Source organism: Apostichopus japonicus, chromosome 17 (genome assembly GCF_037975245.1).
Source record: "Apostichopus japonicus isolate 1M-3 chromosome 17, ASM3797524v1, whole genome shotgun sequence".
Lineage (NCBI taxonomy): Eukaryota > Metazoa > Echinodermata > Holothuroidea > Aspidochirotida > Stichopodidae > Apostichopus > Apostichopus japonicus.
The window spans coordinates 13,837,103-13,854,074 of NC_092577.1; the positions used below are offsets into that span (position 1 = coordinate 13,837,103).

Consider the following 16,972-nt stretch of genomic DNA (forward strand, 5'->3'; position numbering starts at 1 on the left):
TTTCTTTGCTTACAGTTAAGACTACCACCATGATGACCAGTAGTCCTACCACTACCATCAGCAATACAAGTAAGTTTTCTTTTATATTATTCATATATAATATCAAGTACATGTGCTTTTTGCAACAGTTTTCTAACTATATTTGATAGACTGATTTCGTCTTAAAGAAGGGTGGCTTTTATGGTGTGCCAAAACACTGATTCATTCCTAGTTTATCTTTATAAATAAAGCACCAAACAAAACTTATTCATACCATAAACAAGCATTTTGACTAGTAATACTAGGATAAAGGGTATACAAAGTATATGTTATGTATCTCCTCAAGTTGCCTCACAGAAACCTGGATGTCACCATTGTAAGATTTGACATAGGCAAATCACAAAACTGACTCCATGGTCGGCATCAAAGGGATGTCAGCTCAAATGAAGTATGGGCTGCATTCTGTTTATTTACATAAGTTTCATACTATGGTGCTTCTCTTAAAAAGTTACCCAGCCCCTCTTACACTCCCCCAACCCCCCTCCACCCATCAGAACAGAGAAAGGCTAAAGAAATTCCCTTGGAACTTGGTCTTAACCTTCTTACATTATTCAAGTTGTGACTATGTTACTATAGTGTTTTTCTGACAACTATTTGACCAACTGGTTTGACTTAACTGACTATGGACTCTGCTGACCATTGGTGTGAAGTTATTTCCTTTAACGAATGTAGAAGTAAAGGTGGGGAATGAGAGGTCTATATATTATTTTATTCCTGAATTAGACAGGTTTAGAGCACTCATCCAAGCAAACAGTCCACCTTAATTTGCTGCTTGAAGCTAACAAATCTTAGACTAACTTCAATTCTAGCATCATGAATGTATATTTATCACCTTTTGGTGACATTATTTTGTTCTTGTTTTAAGTTTACTACTTTTGTTTTTTCTTTCTTTTTCTTTTGTAAAATGAATCATCAGTTTCCTTTTATCAACTGCATGATTGTCAGGCCTGCCTATAGAAAAAGCCCTCCTCAAATTCACTGATAATTTGTTACTTGACAGCATAAACTACCCAAATACTGCCATTAGGATTCATCCATGAGCACACCTAATTAATTGACCAGTCACCTGTATAATTGTAAATACAATTGCTCAAATGGCCAGCACTACATTTCTGTGTGTGAAGACAAGTTTGGCTTGACCACTGAAATAGTACACTATGTGTTTGATCATGAATTTGTTCAGAGGAGCATTCAGTATGGCTAGTATTACCAACTCTGGTTGATATTCAATCACCCCTGTTTTTGTCCAAAAATAGGGGACTCGGGTGGTACTTGCTATGGTCAGGAAAGATCATAATGTGAAATAGGAGTGAAATAAATGGTCCACTGATTAATTAAGCCAAATGATATCTTAATCTCATATTGCAGCTCCTTTGTGCTACAGAGAAGTTTGCGAATATTCAGATTGGCACAGCGACGAAGACTTCAATGGAAATGTTATTACAAATCTGACTTTCCAAGAGACAGAGCTTATCTCAGACCTTACTGAAATTTACATTGACATTTGTACTGAACCGCGTGAAATAGAATGCAGAAAAGTTGACACCGAAGAAGATTTCTCTTCTACCGGCGAAGAAGTACACTGCGACACAACTGATGGACTTACTTGTACTAACAATCCTAATACGACCACTCATTGCTCTGACTATGAGATTAGGGTAGAATGTTGCAGACAGGTGGAAGTTCCTTGTACATCTCCACCATCCTCACGTAAGTTTTCGTATCACACAGCTGTCGATCATCATGTCAATAGGACATGCTGTCGGGCTAATGTGATCATAAAACAATTCAAACAATACGTAGAATTAAAAGAAAGATATGATTCTGTGAAGTATTATTTTCAACCTTTCCCATGTACACTTTTTTTATGTAAGAACTGGCAATGACATTTTGTCACTCTAAAAACCTTTTGAATTGTAATATGCTTGCCCAATTGCTTATTCCAATGCTGAAACAGGTAAGTTTTCATTTGATTTGTGACAAAACAGTTACCCTTTGAAAGATGTTTACGATACTGCTTCATTCCAAGTGTCGTAACTTTTGTTTGGTAAACGACAACAATCACTGAAGGATTAGCAAATCTTATTTTGCAATTCAGTTTTTACTTGGGTGTATATAAAGAACAGGTAAGTTTCAGTGAAATTGTGGAATTATGATTTTTGAATTCAGTATTGCTTGTTAATTTGTGTATGTATTCACATGCCACAAGTTAAATGGTCGTTTGAAATGCCTACTCCATCTTGACTTTAGTTTGAGTTATAAGTTCTGTAATGATTCGAAAAGGCACATGAGTCAATCTCAACTGTATCCGCATATCTGTGGCTTCAGTCGTAAATGCCCATATTTTTTAGTATACTGACAAGTAATCAGTCTCTATATCTATCACGGCGACGCGAGCTGACATTGGGATTTATTGTCACTCCATATAAAAAAAAAATCACTTGGTCAGTTTTTATACCATGTTGAAATGAATTTTTTAGCAGTGATGCAAAAGCCTTTGTATTTGACGGAATTGCATGTATGAACGTAAAGATCCAAACATAGATTTGCTCCACGTTCAGTGCAGGATGCATCTCACAAAGTGACGTTGCCTCAGTCGTAGCCAGTGTTGTAAAAGACATGCACTGATCCACACGGTTCATTTAATCATCAAGTTGCATTCGCCAAGGACTCTGAGTGCTATAGCTCAACGATCGCAATAAAAATCTTTTCTAAATGAAAGGTAAAAAAATTACTGAGTATTCCTCTTGCATGCTTGTTTTCCTGTACATGTCTTTGATATTTATTAGTGTCAGGGTAGAATCAAGAGTGCATCTCAAACATGCACTGCTTCGTTCATTTCTCGTAGACTGAACTATGTGCCAATTTTTATCTCCCATAGACTGCAATGTGTGTTAAATGTAAATTCCCATAGAAGGCAATATTTGTTTAAATTTTATCTCCCATTGACTGCAGCATGTGTTAAATTAAATCTCCCATAAACAGCAGCATGTTTTAATTTATTCTCCCATTGATGGCAATGAGTCTAAAAAATTAAATCTTCCATCTTTTGTTTTTATGCAAAATTGCATCTGTTTGTGTGTAATAGTATTCCATAGCTCCCTCATGAATTACATTTATAAGATGAAGGTAGATATGATAAAGGTACAGTAGATAAGATGAAGCATATAAGATAAAGGTAGATAAATTTGGTTCTGAGGTGGCCTTTTGCCTCCCCCCTCTGCCACTGGTACACAGACCAAAAATGGCTACCAACAATGTTAACAATCAAGTATATTTCCTTGGTTTTTTTTTGATAATCTGGCCATATTTTTAGAATTCAAACACGAAAGAATTCTTTTAAAAAAAAGTAGCAATTTTTGCAGCAGGTTAAAATCTGGAGGTAATGCATATGGTTATGTGAATGAAACTCCTAAAGGCCATATGTATCTGCCCCAAGTGAAAGCAGGTTAAGAACTGCTTTTAGTTTTTAAAAGTGTTTTCCACGGGGGCTCCGATCCTCCAAATTATTGTGAGCCATTTGGTGAAGAGGTACATTAGACAATTAAGTACCTCAGTGTTCATAAATAGTTATGTGTGTCAATAACGTGGTTGTTCAAAAGTTGAGCTTGGGTGATCTGACAGTCTTGTATATTTGGGGGTATCATTGATGATCTTTAAATGTGCTGAATTATAATATGTTGTGGCCAACCATGAGATTCTCAAAGTCAAAACATTTTTCAAGAGCTTGGATACACGGTGAAGGTTTATGGGACTGATAAAATTATACACCATAATTCAGAGAATTAAACTTGGTCAGAAAATTCTCATTCTGCCTTACAAATGAAGGGTAAATTGTAGCATATACAGGCCTATCATTAGTTGTTAACTTCATCTGCTGTAGTCAGTTGAAGTTTTGGAAGTAGGCATAGATAGTAGGGCAACAAGCAATTCTGTGAGTCTTTCAATGGCAGGTCTAACCAGGTTTTTTGGCATAAACATTTCTTTCAGTGACAACAGTTCCTGAGTTCACAAGTGAATCACAAACAACATCTAATGAAGCAGAAACAACTACTCTGTATAGTGAAACAACTACAAAGCTTACATCAACAAGTACAACATCACCACCAGTAGAAGAGACCACTGCAGAGGAGGTAACAACTTACCCACAGGAAACGCCATCTGTCACAAACAGTCGTTCAACAACTCACTCCACAGCAGCACCGACATCACCTACAATGACAGCAACCCCAACAACCAGATCAACAGAAACACCCGAAGAGACCACAGGCCCAGAAACAACAATGGAGACTACAAAAGTCCCCACAGAGACCACCTTTAAGACAGTAGTACCTACAACTGTCTCAACAACATTTGGACATACGCCATCTGTGTCAACATCGACTGTGGTAGTTACACCATCCCCTACCACAACCCGTGGACTGGAAGAGACAACGTCGCAAGAAGAGGTGACTACATCTGGTGTAACTCTGACACCAGAGGTAACACCAACTCAGGAACAAACTACCGTTCCTTCAACTGTCACTTCACCTAGTACAACCAACCATAGTAAGTAAGATAAGACCTAAGGATTAGCGCCAATAGATTTATATCAAATGCAGTGCACACCAGTCTCCACTATACACATCCGGAAGACAGTCATTAATGTAATCAACCCATATATCTCATGTTAGCAGAGTATGAAATGTATTACCTAAAGTAAATCTGCATAATTGCTAATGAAGTTTCATTAAATACAACTATCAAATGGTTTGCATATGTTTTGTGTCATGTTTCCATGCCTCCCTCTCATCTCCTCTCCCCACCCTCCCCAATTCCTCTACTAACATCCCCATCCCTGTCATTAGTGCATAGTCTTTCATTCATAGCTACCTACCCTCCAAACCCCTAATTTTACCCAAATAATGTCAACGCTCACCAGCAACTTTTCCATCACATACCAATCAAGAACTGGAGAGCTTGTAATACTTGAACCTGTAACATTTACCTCACATGCAGGTTCATGTACATTATTTCACGTCTACCCTACCATCCTCTCCCTCCCTGCCATCCTGCCCTGTCTTCCTATGTATGTATGACAGGGTAGTTACTTGTACCTGCACATTTAGTCCTCTAATTACCTACCTCAGGTTTATCAGCCATTTCTTTCTCCCCTCAGTATCTGCTTTCATGGGCTAATAATAATTATCAGCCCCACTGCTGTATCCAAAACTTCCATGTTATCTATTTTTCCAAAGATTATAGACATAAAATGGTTGTACTGTAACAATTATCAGCGATTCTTTGATGATCACTTCTTTGCCGCAACATATTTATTCATAAGAGGTATTTTTTTTAGAGATTACAGGCGTAACAGCCTCAGGGATATCTGTAAAAGCACAACATGTGACACTTAGATTTTATGTGCGAGTTAAAACAGTGCATACCAGGAAGATCGGAAACTTTCCTTTTCATATAAGTAGAGGCAGTGTACACCTTTGCACCTTAACTTGAATAAGATGTTTGTAACTTAACTGTTTATAGACTGACATTTGATATCTGTACTTACAACCCATTATAATTCATGCACTAATTGTATAAATTAGCTCATTCATTCATTGCAAACATGCAACTGCTATCCTATATTGATTGTGGTTTCAGTGCTGGTTTTTGAGTTGTTAAACATTTGAACTTATATTTGGAATTGCTGTCTTAAACTCAGATCAAGAGTTTGTTTGACAATAATTCATTGACATGCTTTGCTCTCTTTTATTTTTTTATTGGCTTGGACCATTTTTACAACTAGTTTGTCTATGATACAATATTTTAACTTCAAGGTGCATAACAGGATCTTGTTGTGACTGGGGATCAAAATATGTTGTAAGATTTTTGCAAGGAGACCTTTCAGTGCAATAAGGTTCCTTTGAGTGTGAGTTTTAAAGCAAAAATCAAGGCTACTAGGCACCATCTTATTTCCTACTTTTAATTGCCAATATTGGCATTGCAATGTATCAAGGTAAGTCCGAGGCTGTAATAGACTTGAGGTATTGCTTATATACTGTCTGCCAGTTTTCAAGAATTCTTTAGGCTAGAGTTGAGTACTACTGTATATAGCTTCTTTTTCTTTTTGTTTAAGAGTTGATTAACAGATAATTATATTTTAGAGATGATTAAAATAGCTTACTTTTAGTGTAGAGTTGATCAATAGTTTATGTTTCATTTGGAGTTGATCAACAAGTAAGTTAAGAGTAGAGTTTGACAGTAGTTCCTAGTCAGAATACCTTTCAGGTGTTTTCTGTTTATTTTCTTGGATGTGACACACCTCATTTACAAATTGCTTTTCATGTAGTGCTTTAATTGTACTAAAAGTGTGTATCATACTTCCTTTTAATTACTACCACTGACCATTACATTGTCTTTATGGTCAAGTTTGTAGCATATTACAAACGTTTTTAGCTTGATACTTACCTGATGCAAATAGAAACCTTGCGAGCTTGGATTTTCAATTTCATAGAAAGTTTTCTGTAATTTTTAAGCCTAATTACATTAAAAATGGTGACAGAGGTCATTTTTGGTTAGGAAAGTTAAGAAATAATACCACAGTTTTGAATTTTAGTATCTTAAAGTGAAGGAGACAATAATTAAAAATACTTCAATGTCTGGAGGAAACCTTTTTTTCTCACTTTTTTGCATCAAATTGTCTGGATCCACCTGGCTACAATTATCAGGAATTAGCTTATCATACATACTGCATTAGTTTAGACTTAGTTTTTAGTTTCCATTTTGCATCACTTTGGAACAGACATAGAGTGAAGTAATTTCAAATATTTGGCAGTAGAATCAAATGTCACGTCATTATATGCATCACTATACAGTCACATCTCAACAGCTTCATCTCTCCTTCATATGGACCAGCAACTGATGCCCAATCCATCACCATTTTCAGAGCATGTCAAATAATAAAGGTTTTAGCCATTTCCATGAAGGAAATTTATCATTTTAGACACGATATTCTTTAGAAGGTAAGATTTTTAATCTTCATTATATTCTTAATTATTAACTTGTAATCATTTTGTTGTAAAATTTACTTTATTAGTTATATACAAAAAATGCAATTAGATGTAGCTTCATAATGTTGTATTTACTAAAACAATTTATAGAGAAAATAACAGGAGAAAAGGATGTAAATTTTGGAAGAAATTTTTAAGTTTCATTACAAAGTATAGCCTCCTTAGAAGATTGTATTGGTAAGTAATACAAATATGCAATAATACATGGTTTAAGTGTTGTATCTAACTAAACATGTTTAGAAAATTATGTGAATAAAGGATGTAGAAAAGGATGTTGGGAATGTGGAGTTTGATCATTCAAGATTATGACGAAGTATTAACCTTATTGGTCATGTTTATAGTACCATTTGAGTAGATGTAAGACCTGCTCAGTCTACCTTCCAACCCAACATGTCGATTTAATTTTAGACGAGAAAGGAAAAAAAACTTTTCTTAGAAATGATTTGAAATTTAAATGCAATTGATATCTATATTGTGAAATAATCATGTTGCACACGCTTTACTTTTTCAATATAAAGAGGAGAAATTGTTGATTATGTCTCATTGTATGCTCATTTGCTAGCTTGCCGTGAGAAGATTTGTGAATGGACCGAATGGTATGACGATGAAAATGGCAGTCCGATAAGCAGGAATGCCACACATGAAATTGAAGATATTCATGAAATTTTGGAAGACAACATGGAGCTGTGCAAGTATGTGGAAGACATAGAATGTCGAGATGTAGATGATCCTGAAACACAATTCAAAGATATCATAGGCCAAGAAGTCTGTTGTGATCTTGATGACGGTCTCGTCTGCGAAAATCTTTACTATGAAGGACACCCATGCTCTAATTACAAAGTGAGATTGTTTTGCTGTAGATATGAGCCATGCTCTGAGACCACGACTCCAGCCACCACCACTCCTACTCCAGTCACCACCACTCCTACTCCAGTCACCACCACCAATCCTCCAACCAAGCAGACTACACGTTAGTTCTTGTTTTCTTATTAGAATTCGTTCCTTTCAGTGCCTGGTCACGTTGATCCATTAAATATATGTTGTTTTTTTTGTGATTCTAGATAAAGAAAATAACTGGATAATTGTTTACCATCATGATTTCCTTTTTGATTGGTTCATATCCTTTCCACATGTCATTCATGGTCAGGGTGAAATCTCATGAGATTTCTGGTGTGAGAGGTGATAGTTGGATTGTGACACTGGAGGTTGTGAGCATTCCTGGGGAACAGAGGGAGTCTGGGGGAATAGTCACAAATAAATTGTTCTTAAACATCCTAATGTCAATCATCCTAACAAACAATAAATTAGATAAATTTCTGATGTTAAATATGCATATTTATTTGTTGCTATAATTTAGTGATTTTCACAGCCAGTTTGCCATGTCATGATGGCATGGGTTGAGAAAGTTGGATTGCACTGCACTCATTGCAACTTTGATTCCTTCTCTGAAACAGTGAGGTTGCGATGTTGGTAACATTTTAGCGAGGCGGTCACAGAAATCAGAGAGCATCCATCTCACAAAATAAAAACAGCACGGGAACCCTTATATTTCATGCTCCTTAAGCATGAGCTGGGTGGCCACTGTAGCAACTATCATCCAGTGTTTAGGGGACCCAACCTATTTACAGTGTATGTGGACTACTAGGGTACTTAATTACTTGCTTGATGGGCTCAGCTGCTTGCCATTTTTCTGCTTGAGTGAAAGATGACATATCAAAGTCACTAATGGGGAAGTGAACAAAATGTACACAATAGTTGTAAGGCATACAATGTGTAATAATGGATATTTCAGCTTTATTTCTTGCACAGTATAATGAAAGCTATGGGGACAATCCCTGATACAGAGCTGAGTCAACGTGTAACATTTGATCAGTGAATACGTCTTAAAGTTTCCTTTGTTCCATCAGGACTTGACATCCAGTTTTATTGTCATTGTTTACTTTATAAAGGTAAATTTTTAATTGAATATCTCATTACAGCTTGTCTTGTCCAGATGTGTGATTGGACTAGTTGGTACGATGATGAAAATGGTGGAGATGTAGATATACTCCTCCCTTACGAAACCGAGGACATCCACTCAGTGATAAACGCTCATCCCAGCATGTGTCGCCACGGTGCCTCAGAGGTCGAATGTCGCATTGTGGACGACCCATCTACCCAGTTTGATGAAATCGTCAATCAAGATGTCACCTGCGACGTGAACAGTGGTCTAGTTTGTGAAAACTACGGTCCCCAAGGCTATTTCTGTTACAATTATGAAATGCGTTTACGATGCTGCCATTATGAGCCCTGTGAAGATGTCATTGACACTTCTCCTCCTGTAAGCACGCCCCCGATTTTTACAAACACAAAACCAGCTCCATCGTCGTCGACGACGATGACAACAACCTTGGAAGAAGAAACGACTCAAGAGGAAGAGATGACGACCAGTGGAACGTCAACCTTGCACCCAACAACAACTCTGATGCCATCTTCACCTCAATCAACAGGTACAAACTGTAAAACTCAGGAAACTATTCTTGAAATCAGAACTTGAAGCAGTCATTCAATGCAACATCCTTTTCCTTTCTTTGAGACTTTTGTGGAATATGATTGTAATTTGTGGCAGATGCATTTTTGTTGAATAAAAGTGACCCTCTGTGAAAGTAAGATGTTATAGCAAAGAAGTCTTGAAACAAAGAAGCAGATTAGTCTATTTTTATGAGATAGATTGCAACGCTCCCCCTCATACAACTCGAGCTCCAATCTCTCCCTTCCCACGACCTTGAACTGCTGTGACTAGGTTAAGATGATCATCTTAATAATATCTTATTATATTTTGGTTCCTCTTTGTTGTGACACAAACCGTTCGAGCGGCTATTATACATGTATGCAGTTTCATTGATGCCAGGTACGAACAATGGTTTGATGCTGTGTAATATTTATCTGTGTGTATTTATCTTCACTTCTTTTACGTTTCTTAAATTGCAGAATGTTACGAAAAAGTTTGCGAATGGACACATTGGTACAGCGATGAAGGTGACAGTGACCACATGAACTACACAGGTTCCAAAGAAATTGAAGATATTAACGAAGTGATTGAATTGAACCCAGACATTTGTGGAGAACCGGAGGATATAATGTGCAGAATTAAGGAATATCCTGATTTCCCATTTGAAGATATCGTTGATCAAGATGTTTGCTGCAACCTCACCCACGGGCTTATTTGCAAGAACCATTGGCGACGTGGTATTCTATGCTATGATTATGAAATTCGAGTGCTTTGTTGTGAATACATTCCATGTGGTGCAACTAGTTCACCAACATCAGAAGTAGTGGTCTCTACAACCACCTTGCCAACTACTTCTCTCTCCACAACAAAACTAACATTGCCACCAGACACAACAGCTGAGGAAACTACAATGGAAGTTACTGAAGTGCCATCAACACCCAGTAAGGGCACTACTACCACAATCACCACTACGACTGCAGCTACCACTACACATCCCACAACAACACAGCCAACACCTCCACCTGAGACAACAGCAGAGGAAACAACTATGGAGTATGTTGAAACAGAACCGACTACCACCACCAAGGCAACAACAACAATGCCAACTACCACACCTGCAACTACACATCCAACAACAACACAGCCAACACCTCCACCTGAGACAACAGCAGAGGAAACAACTACGGAGTTTGTTGAAACAGAACCGACTACCACCACCAAGGCAACAACAACAATGCCAACTACCACGCCTACAACTACACATCCAACAACAACACAGCCAACACCTCCATCTGAGACAACAGCCGAGGAAACTACAGAATTTGTTGAAACAGAACCGACTACCACCACCAAGGCAACAACAACCCTGCCAACTACCACTCCTGCAACTACACATCCAACAACAACACAGCCAACACTTCCACCTGAGACAACAGCAGAGGAAACAACTACGGAGTTTGTTGAAACAGAACCGACTACCACCACCAAGGCAACAACAACCCTGCCAACCACCACGCCTACAACTACACATCCAACAACAACACAGCCAACACCTCCACCTGAGACAACAGCAGAGGAAACAACTACGGAATTTGTTGAAACAGAACCGACAACCACCACCAAGGCAACAACAACCCTGCCAACTACCACCCTGGTCACAACATCTGCTTCACCAGTGGTGACAACAGGTAACAAAATCTTACCATGATTTCTAAGTTTTCCATTTTGTTCATCTTAGTTTATTATAAGCTCACATTTAGAATTAACATTGCCACTGCTGTCATTGCAATTCCAGTTCAATGTGTCCTAGTAGCTCAACAGTGAAATTATTTGAAGTAAACTGCTCTAGACATAGTTTAATGATAGGGTAAAGCAACAGACAACTCAATTGGAAAAAGACATCAGAATTTTGTAACATGAATTATTAACACATTTACAATCTATCAAACATTTGGCAAGAAGGGAAAATACATGTGCTCTTGTCTTCATCCTTAAAAGCTAACAGCAAACAGTTTGCCTAAAGTCACCGTGTAAAGCTCTTCACTGTCACAAAATTAAATTATTCCATTTGAAGATGAAAATTTCTTAACTAACACATCAACATAATTTGATCAACTATGTATATGGTGGTGTGTGGTTAACTTGATTCTCTAGGACACATAGATTCCCAACCTGGTGCTAAGCTGTCATTTGAATATACTGTATCTGCTCTTTCATAACAGAATGTTTCAATACCATTTGTGATTGGACTGGCTGGGAGGATGATGAGAATGGTGGCAAGCTTGACTACAGCCTACCAACGGAGGAAGAAAGTATTGAGGATATTGCACATTTATATCCAGGGATATGTGGTGAAGTCGTAGATATTGAGTGTCGAATTTATGACTTGCCTGGATATTCATTCGAAGACATTGAAGGACAAGACGTGACCTGTGACCTGGAAAATGGTTTGCTCTGTCATCAAAATCTAGCAGAAGGATCAATCTGTTTCAATTACGAAGCAAGAATCAGATGTTGTAGAAGTGTTCCATGTGAGCAGACCACAACTACTTTGCCAACCACTATTCCGACCACAACAGTGGTGACAACTACTGCCACAACAACTGAAGCAACGACAACGCTGCCAACAACTACATCTACCACAACTAGTCCTACCACATCTGCAGCAACAACAACTTCACCAACCACAAGACATCCTACCACCACAGAGCCAACACCACCCCCTGAGACTACAGGAGAAGAAACCACAGTGGAGGTTACAGAAACACCACCTACCACCACAAAAGCTACTACAACAATTTCAACAACTTCTCCAACCACAGTTCCGACAACTACTGTTGTGACAACTATTCCAACAACCACAACAGAGACAACAACAACGCTGCCAACCACAACTGCAGCAACAACAACTTTACCAACCACAAGACATCCTACCACCACAGAGCCAACACCACCCCCTGAGACTACAGGAGAAGAAACCACAGTGGAGGTTACAGAAACACCACCTACCACCACGAAAACTACTACAACAATTTCAACAACTTCTCCAACCACAGTTCCGACAACTACTGTTGTGACAACTATCCCAACAACCACAACAGAGGCAACAACAACGCTGCCAACCACAACTGCAGCAACAACAACTTTACCAACCACAAGACATCCTACCACCACAGAGCCAACACCACCCCCTGAGACTACAGGAGAAGAAACCACAGAGGAGGTTACAGAAACACCACCTACCACCACGAAAGCTACTACAACAATTTCAACAACTTCATCAACCACAGTTCCGACGACAACTGTTGTGACAACTGGGCCTACTACAAATATCCCTACTACAGCTCCAGAAGGTAAATTTCATATTCTTAATGTTGATTGGCAAACTTAATTAAACAATTAAAAAAGAATATTCCGCATTTTTCATTGCAAAACCAATTTCATTCCTTGCTCCCGTAAGTTGATCACAGCGATTTGTGTGTGATGTTATCAGAGCATGTGTTCTTTCTAAAGCATCATATTCTTTCAAATGAGAGATGGAGATGTAATTGATTAGTTCTGGTACCAATGATCTAAAAACAGTAAAGGATTTATTCTCGGTGACAATCCATTAGGACTCATGCTGATGGTAGTTAGGAGGGAGTGGTATCTCAAAACAATTAGTCATTAGAATTTTTTCTTTTTTTTCTGACTAAGACAAGCCATATATTTTCCTTTCTGCACAGGTTGCTATGATTTAATTTGTGAGTGGACTGGATGGGAAGATGATGAAAATGGCGGCAAAGTGGATTTTCAACAACCGACCGAAGAAGAGAACATTGACGATATTCGACAGCTGTATCCGGACATCTGTGGTTATGTTGTAGATATCGAGTGTCGTTTGCATGGATTTCCGACGTATCCATTCGAACAAATAACAGACCAAGATGTTTCATGCGATCTGGAGAATGGACTACTCTGCCATCAGGATGTTTTTGCAGGCGATGTTTGTTATAACTACGAAGCAAGAATCAGATGCTGTAAAAAGGTGCCGAGGAGCTGTGAGACCACAACTCTAAGCACAACAGCAGGAACAACAACAACAGAACAATCAACAACAACTACAGGGGTTACAACTACCATCTCAACCACCACTCGTGGAACCACAACAGCACCGACAGAACCACCAATTGTGACCACGATGGAAGAGACAACTGCGGAAGAGACAACAGTCTACACGTCTACTAAACCGACTACCACAAAACCAACCACCACAGTGCCAACCACGACCACAGAACCAACCACCACTGTAACAACCACAGTGCCAACCACGGTGTCAACCACGACCACAGAACCAACCACCACTGTAACAACCACAGTGCCAACCACCACAGTTCCCACTACATCAACTGAAGCAACAACCACCATTCCAACCACCACTGGTAAGTGTCATTTGTTAATATATGGAGACAGAGTGGCATTATTGTGATGATCATCTTCTCAAATTATGTCTGGAAGTCTGAATTCTGGTCATGTGCAAGACTCACACAGTACTATTTATCACAATTTAAGACCAATACATTTCTTGTTAGGTAATAAATATGCTTACTATGACATACTTTGAATATTAGGAGTTTATATGCAAGCATGTAGTGTGCCCCTGTAGAGGAATAGCTATGTTCCCAGTGAATAGAGTTACGTTTGTCTGATGGAGTCTTACATCTAAGTCATGTCGGGATAGGACAAGCTGATATTTTTGGTACCGAATTCCTTCATCAGGTACACTTGTAGGCTGGAATAAACTTTGCGGCATTTATTTCTTGATCTTGTGTTGAAATTTACTTCACAGCTTGTGTAATGGAAATATGTGAGTGGACTGACTGGTGGGATGATGAAAATGGAGGCAAGGTGGATTGGTTGAAGCCTACAGAGGAAGAAGACGTCGAAGATGTCGTAGATGGTAATCCTGAAGTATGTGGGGGAACTGAAAATGTTGTCGGAGTAGAATGCAGAATAGCTGCTATGCCAGATTATCCATTTGATGATATTGAAGGACAGCAAGTCACATGTGATGAAGGTGGTCTTGTGTGTCACAACGTACTTTACCTAGCATTGTTGTGTTACAACTACGAAATCAGAGTAAAGTGTTGCAGAACGGTCCCTTGCATAGAGGATACAACTACAGTTACAGAACCAACCACAACGATGAGTACAACTGTTTTGACCACGACCACAGTGGTGCCAACAACTTCACCAGAGACGACCACAGTGGTGCCAACAACTACACCAGAGACGACAACTGCAACTACTACAGCAAAGACAACAACGACGACCATACCACCCATAGATACAACTGCAGAATTCACAACAGAAGAAGGCACAACAGAAGAAGCCACAACAACTTTGGCACCTACAACTACAACCCTAGGGACCACAACCCCAGCAACCACAACACCGGCTACCACAACCCCAGCTACTACAACACCGGCTACCACAAACCCAGCTACTACAACACTCGCTACCACAACCCTGGCTAGTACAACACCGGCTACCACAACACCAGCAACAACAACACCGGCTACCACAACCCCAGCTACTACAACACCGGCTACTACAACACCAGGGACCACTACACAACCTCTAACTACACGTAAGTTAATGGCTTGACCCACATGCATATGACTTAATGTTCCGTCAAATTAGAGATTAGAGTCATAAGGCTTGAGGTTATTATTTTGTTGTTTGAATGAAAGTATGAAAGATTGATGCTATTATTGCGTATGAGAGCATCTTTAGCTGATTTTGATAAAACTTTATGCTTGTTAGTTCTAACATCTGGAAACAACATATATTGTTAACTTGTTTGTTAAGTTTCATGTCAAGCAATGAAGTAAGAGGTTTTATGTATAAATCATTAATACTAACAGAGAAAGATGTCTTGATAATGAATTTGTTGATATTAGAATGGATTAATTAAATTACTTGCTAATTAGCCTGTATTTACTGGTGAAAAAAAAGACTGTAGTTTTCATTTGAATAATTGTACTGTTAGTTTGAGTAATAATCTGTCAGGTTTTCAAAAGAAAAAGTGTAAATTAGTGAAGATATTGCGTTTTGAGCTATAAAGTCACATTTACAAGAATTTAAAATGTTATTTCTTTACCAACAGCCTGTTTTGTCAGAGTCTGCGAGTGGACCAGTTGGGAGGATGATGAGGATGGTGCTCCCGTGAATCACAATCTTCCAACAGAGGAAGAATTGGTGGAGGACGTTATAAAACTACACCCAGATGCCTGTGGGTATCCTGGATATACTGTTGATATTGAGTGCCGTATGGTCAGTATGCCAAATGTAACTTTTGAAGACATCTCCGGTCAGGAAGTTTGCTGCGATTTGGAAGATGGATTGGTTTGCGAAAACAGACCGGATGCCCTGTGCCCGAACTATGAGATAAGGCTGAGGTGCTGTAGGCACATACCTTGTGATGAATACAGCACAGTAGGTACAACAACACCTGCCACAACACACTCCACTACCCAACCGACTCTGCCTCCTGAAGAAACAACAGCAGAAGAAACAACAGCAGAAGAAACGACAGTGGAAGTTACCACAACCCTTCCTCCTACAATAAAAACATCAACAGCAGAGCCAACGACTGTTCCAACCACTACGGTCTCCACAGCAGCGCCAACTACCAAACCAAGTACTACCAATGAAGAAACAACAGCAGAGGATACCACTATGGAGGAAACAACCACTACACCCTCTACTGCTGCACCTACAACCACCTTACCCTCCACGGCTGCACCTACAACCACAGCACCTTCTACGGCTGCACCTACAACCACAGCACCTTCTACGGCTGCACCTACAACCACAACACCCTCCACGGCTGCACCTACAACCACCACTCCTTCTACGGCTGCACCTACAACCACCACACCTTCTACGGCTGCACCTACAACCACAACACCATCTACGGCTGCACCTACCACAACAGCACCAATTTCAACATCATCCCTGCCAACTCCACAAATCCTTACCTTCCCAACCCAAACCAATCCTCAACAACAGAAGACAACTGGTGAGTTTCTCGTATCTTTATAGAATTCCAGCTTAAATTAATCAATAATGCTGTAATTATAGGACATAGCAGTCTAAAAATTGTGACTTCATTTTGTATTTCTTTTGTCATATATCTTGAAAATAGAAAAAAATAGTTAAAAGAAGCAAAATCTTGGTAATATATCTGGTTATTTTTTATCCTACTAACCAAAATTTTTGTTAATATGATATATAATATATATATATATATTTGTTAATATCACTTTTTGCCTGACCCTTGAAATAAGATACTGTCCATTTGCTTTTAATAAGGAGAAAGTGTGTGTTCCGTTGGGGCAGCTTAGTGAAG

The 16,972-nt window shown here is 38.9% G+C and overlaps 1 protein-coding gene across 20 annotated transcripts in view; it reads left to right on the forward strand.

Annotated features, from left to right (window-relative positions):
- LOC139984633 (uncharacterized) overlaps window positions 1-16,972 on the forward strand; it is a 105,114-nt gene that overhangs the window by 26,881 nt on the left and 61,261 nt on the right. For 10 of the 20 annotated variants that reach the window (XM_071998589.1, XM_071998591.1, XM_071998593.1 and 7 more), the window contains exons 2-11: window positions 16-69; window positions 1,408-1,749; window positions 4,030-4,587; window positions 7,651-8,058; window positions 9,068-9,577; window positions 10,059-11,267; window positions 11,802-12,932; window positions 13,305-14,000; window positions 14,408-15,208; window positions 15,728-16,642. In XM_071998589.1, the coding sequence (XP_071854690.1) occupies window positions 16-69; window positions 1,408-1,749; window positions 4,030-4,587; window positions 7,651-8,058; window positions 9,068-9,577; window positions 10,059-11,267; window positions 11,802-12,932; window positions 13,305-14,000; window positions 14,408-15,208; window positions 15,728-16,642 (6,624 nt within the window). The remainder of the gene's footprint in view (window positions 1-15; window positions 70-1,407; window positions 1,750-4,029; window positions 4,588-7,650; window positions 8,059-9,067; window positions 9,578-10,058; window positions 11,268-11,801; window positions 12,933-13,304; window positions 14,001-14,407; window positions 15,209-15,727; window positions 16,643-16,972) is intronic. The other 10 variants (XM_071998602.1, XM_071998604.1, XM_071998595.1 and 7 more) reach the window with 4 other exon arrangements.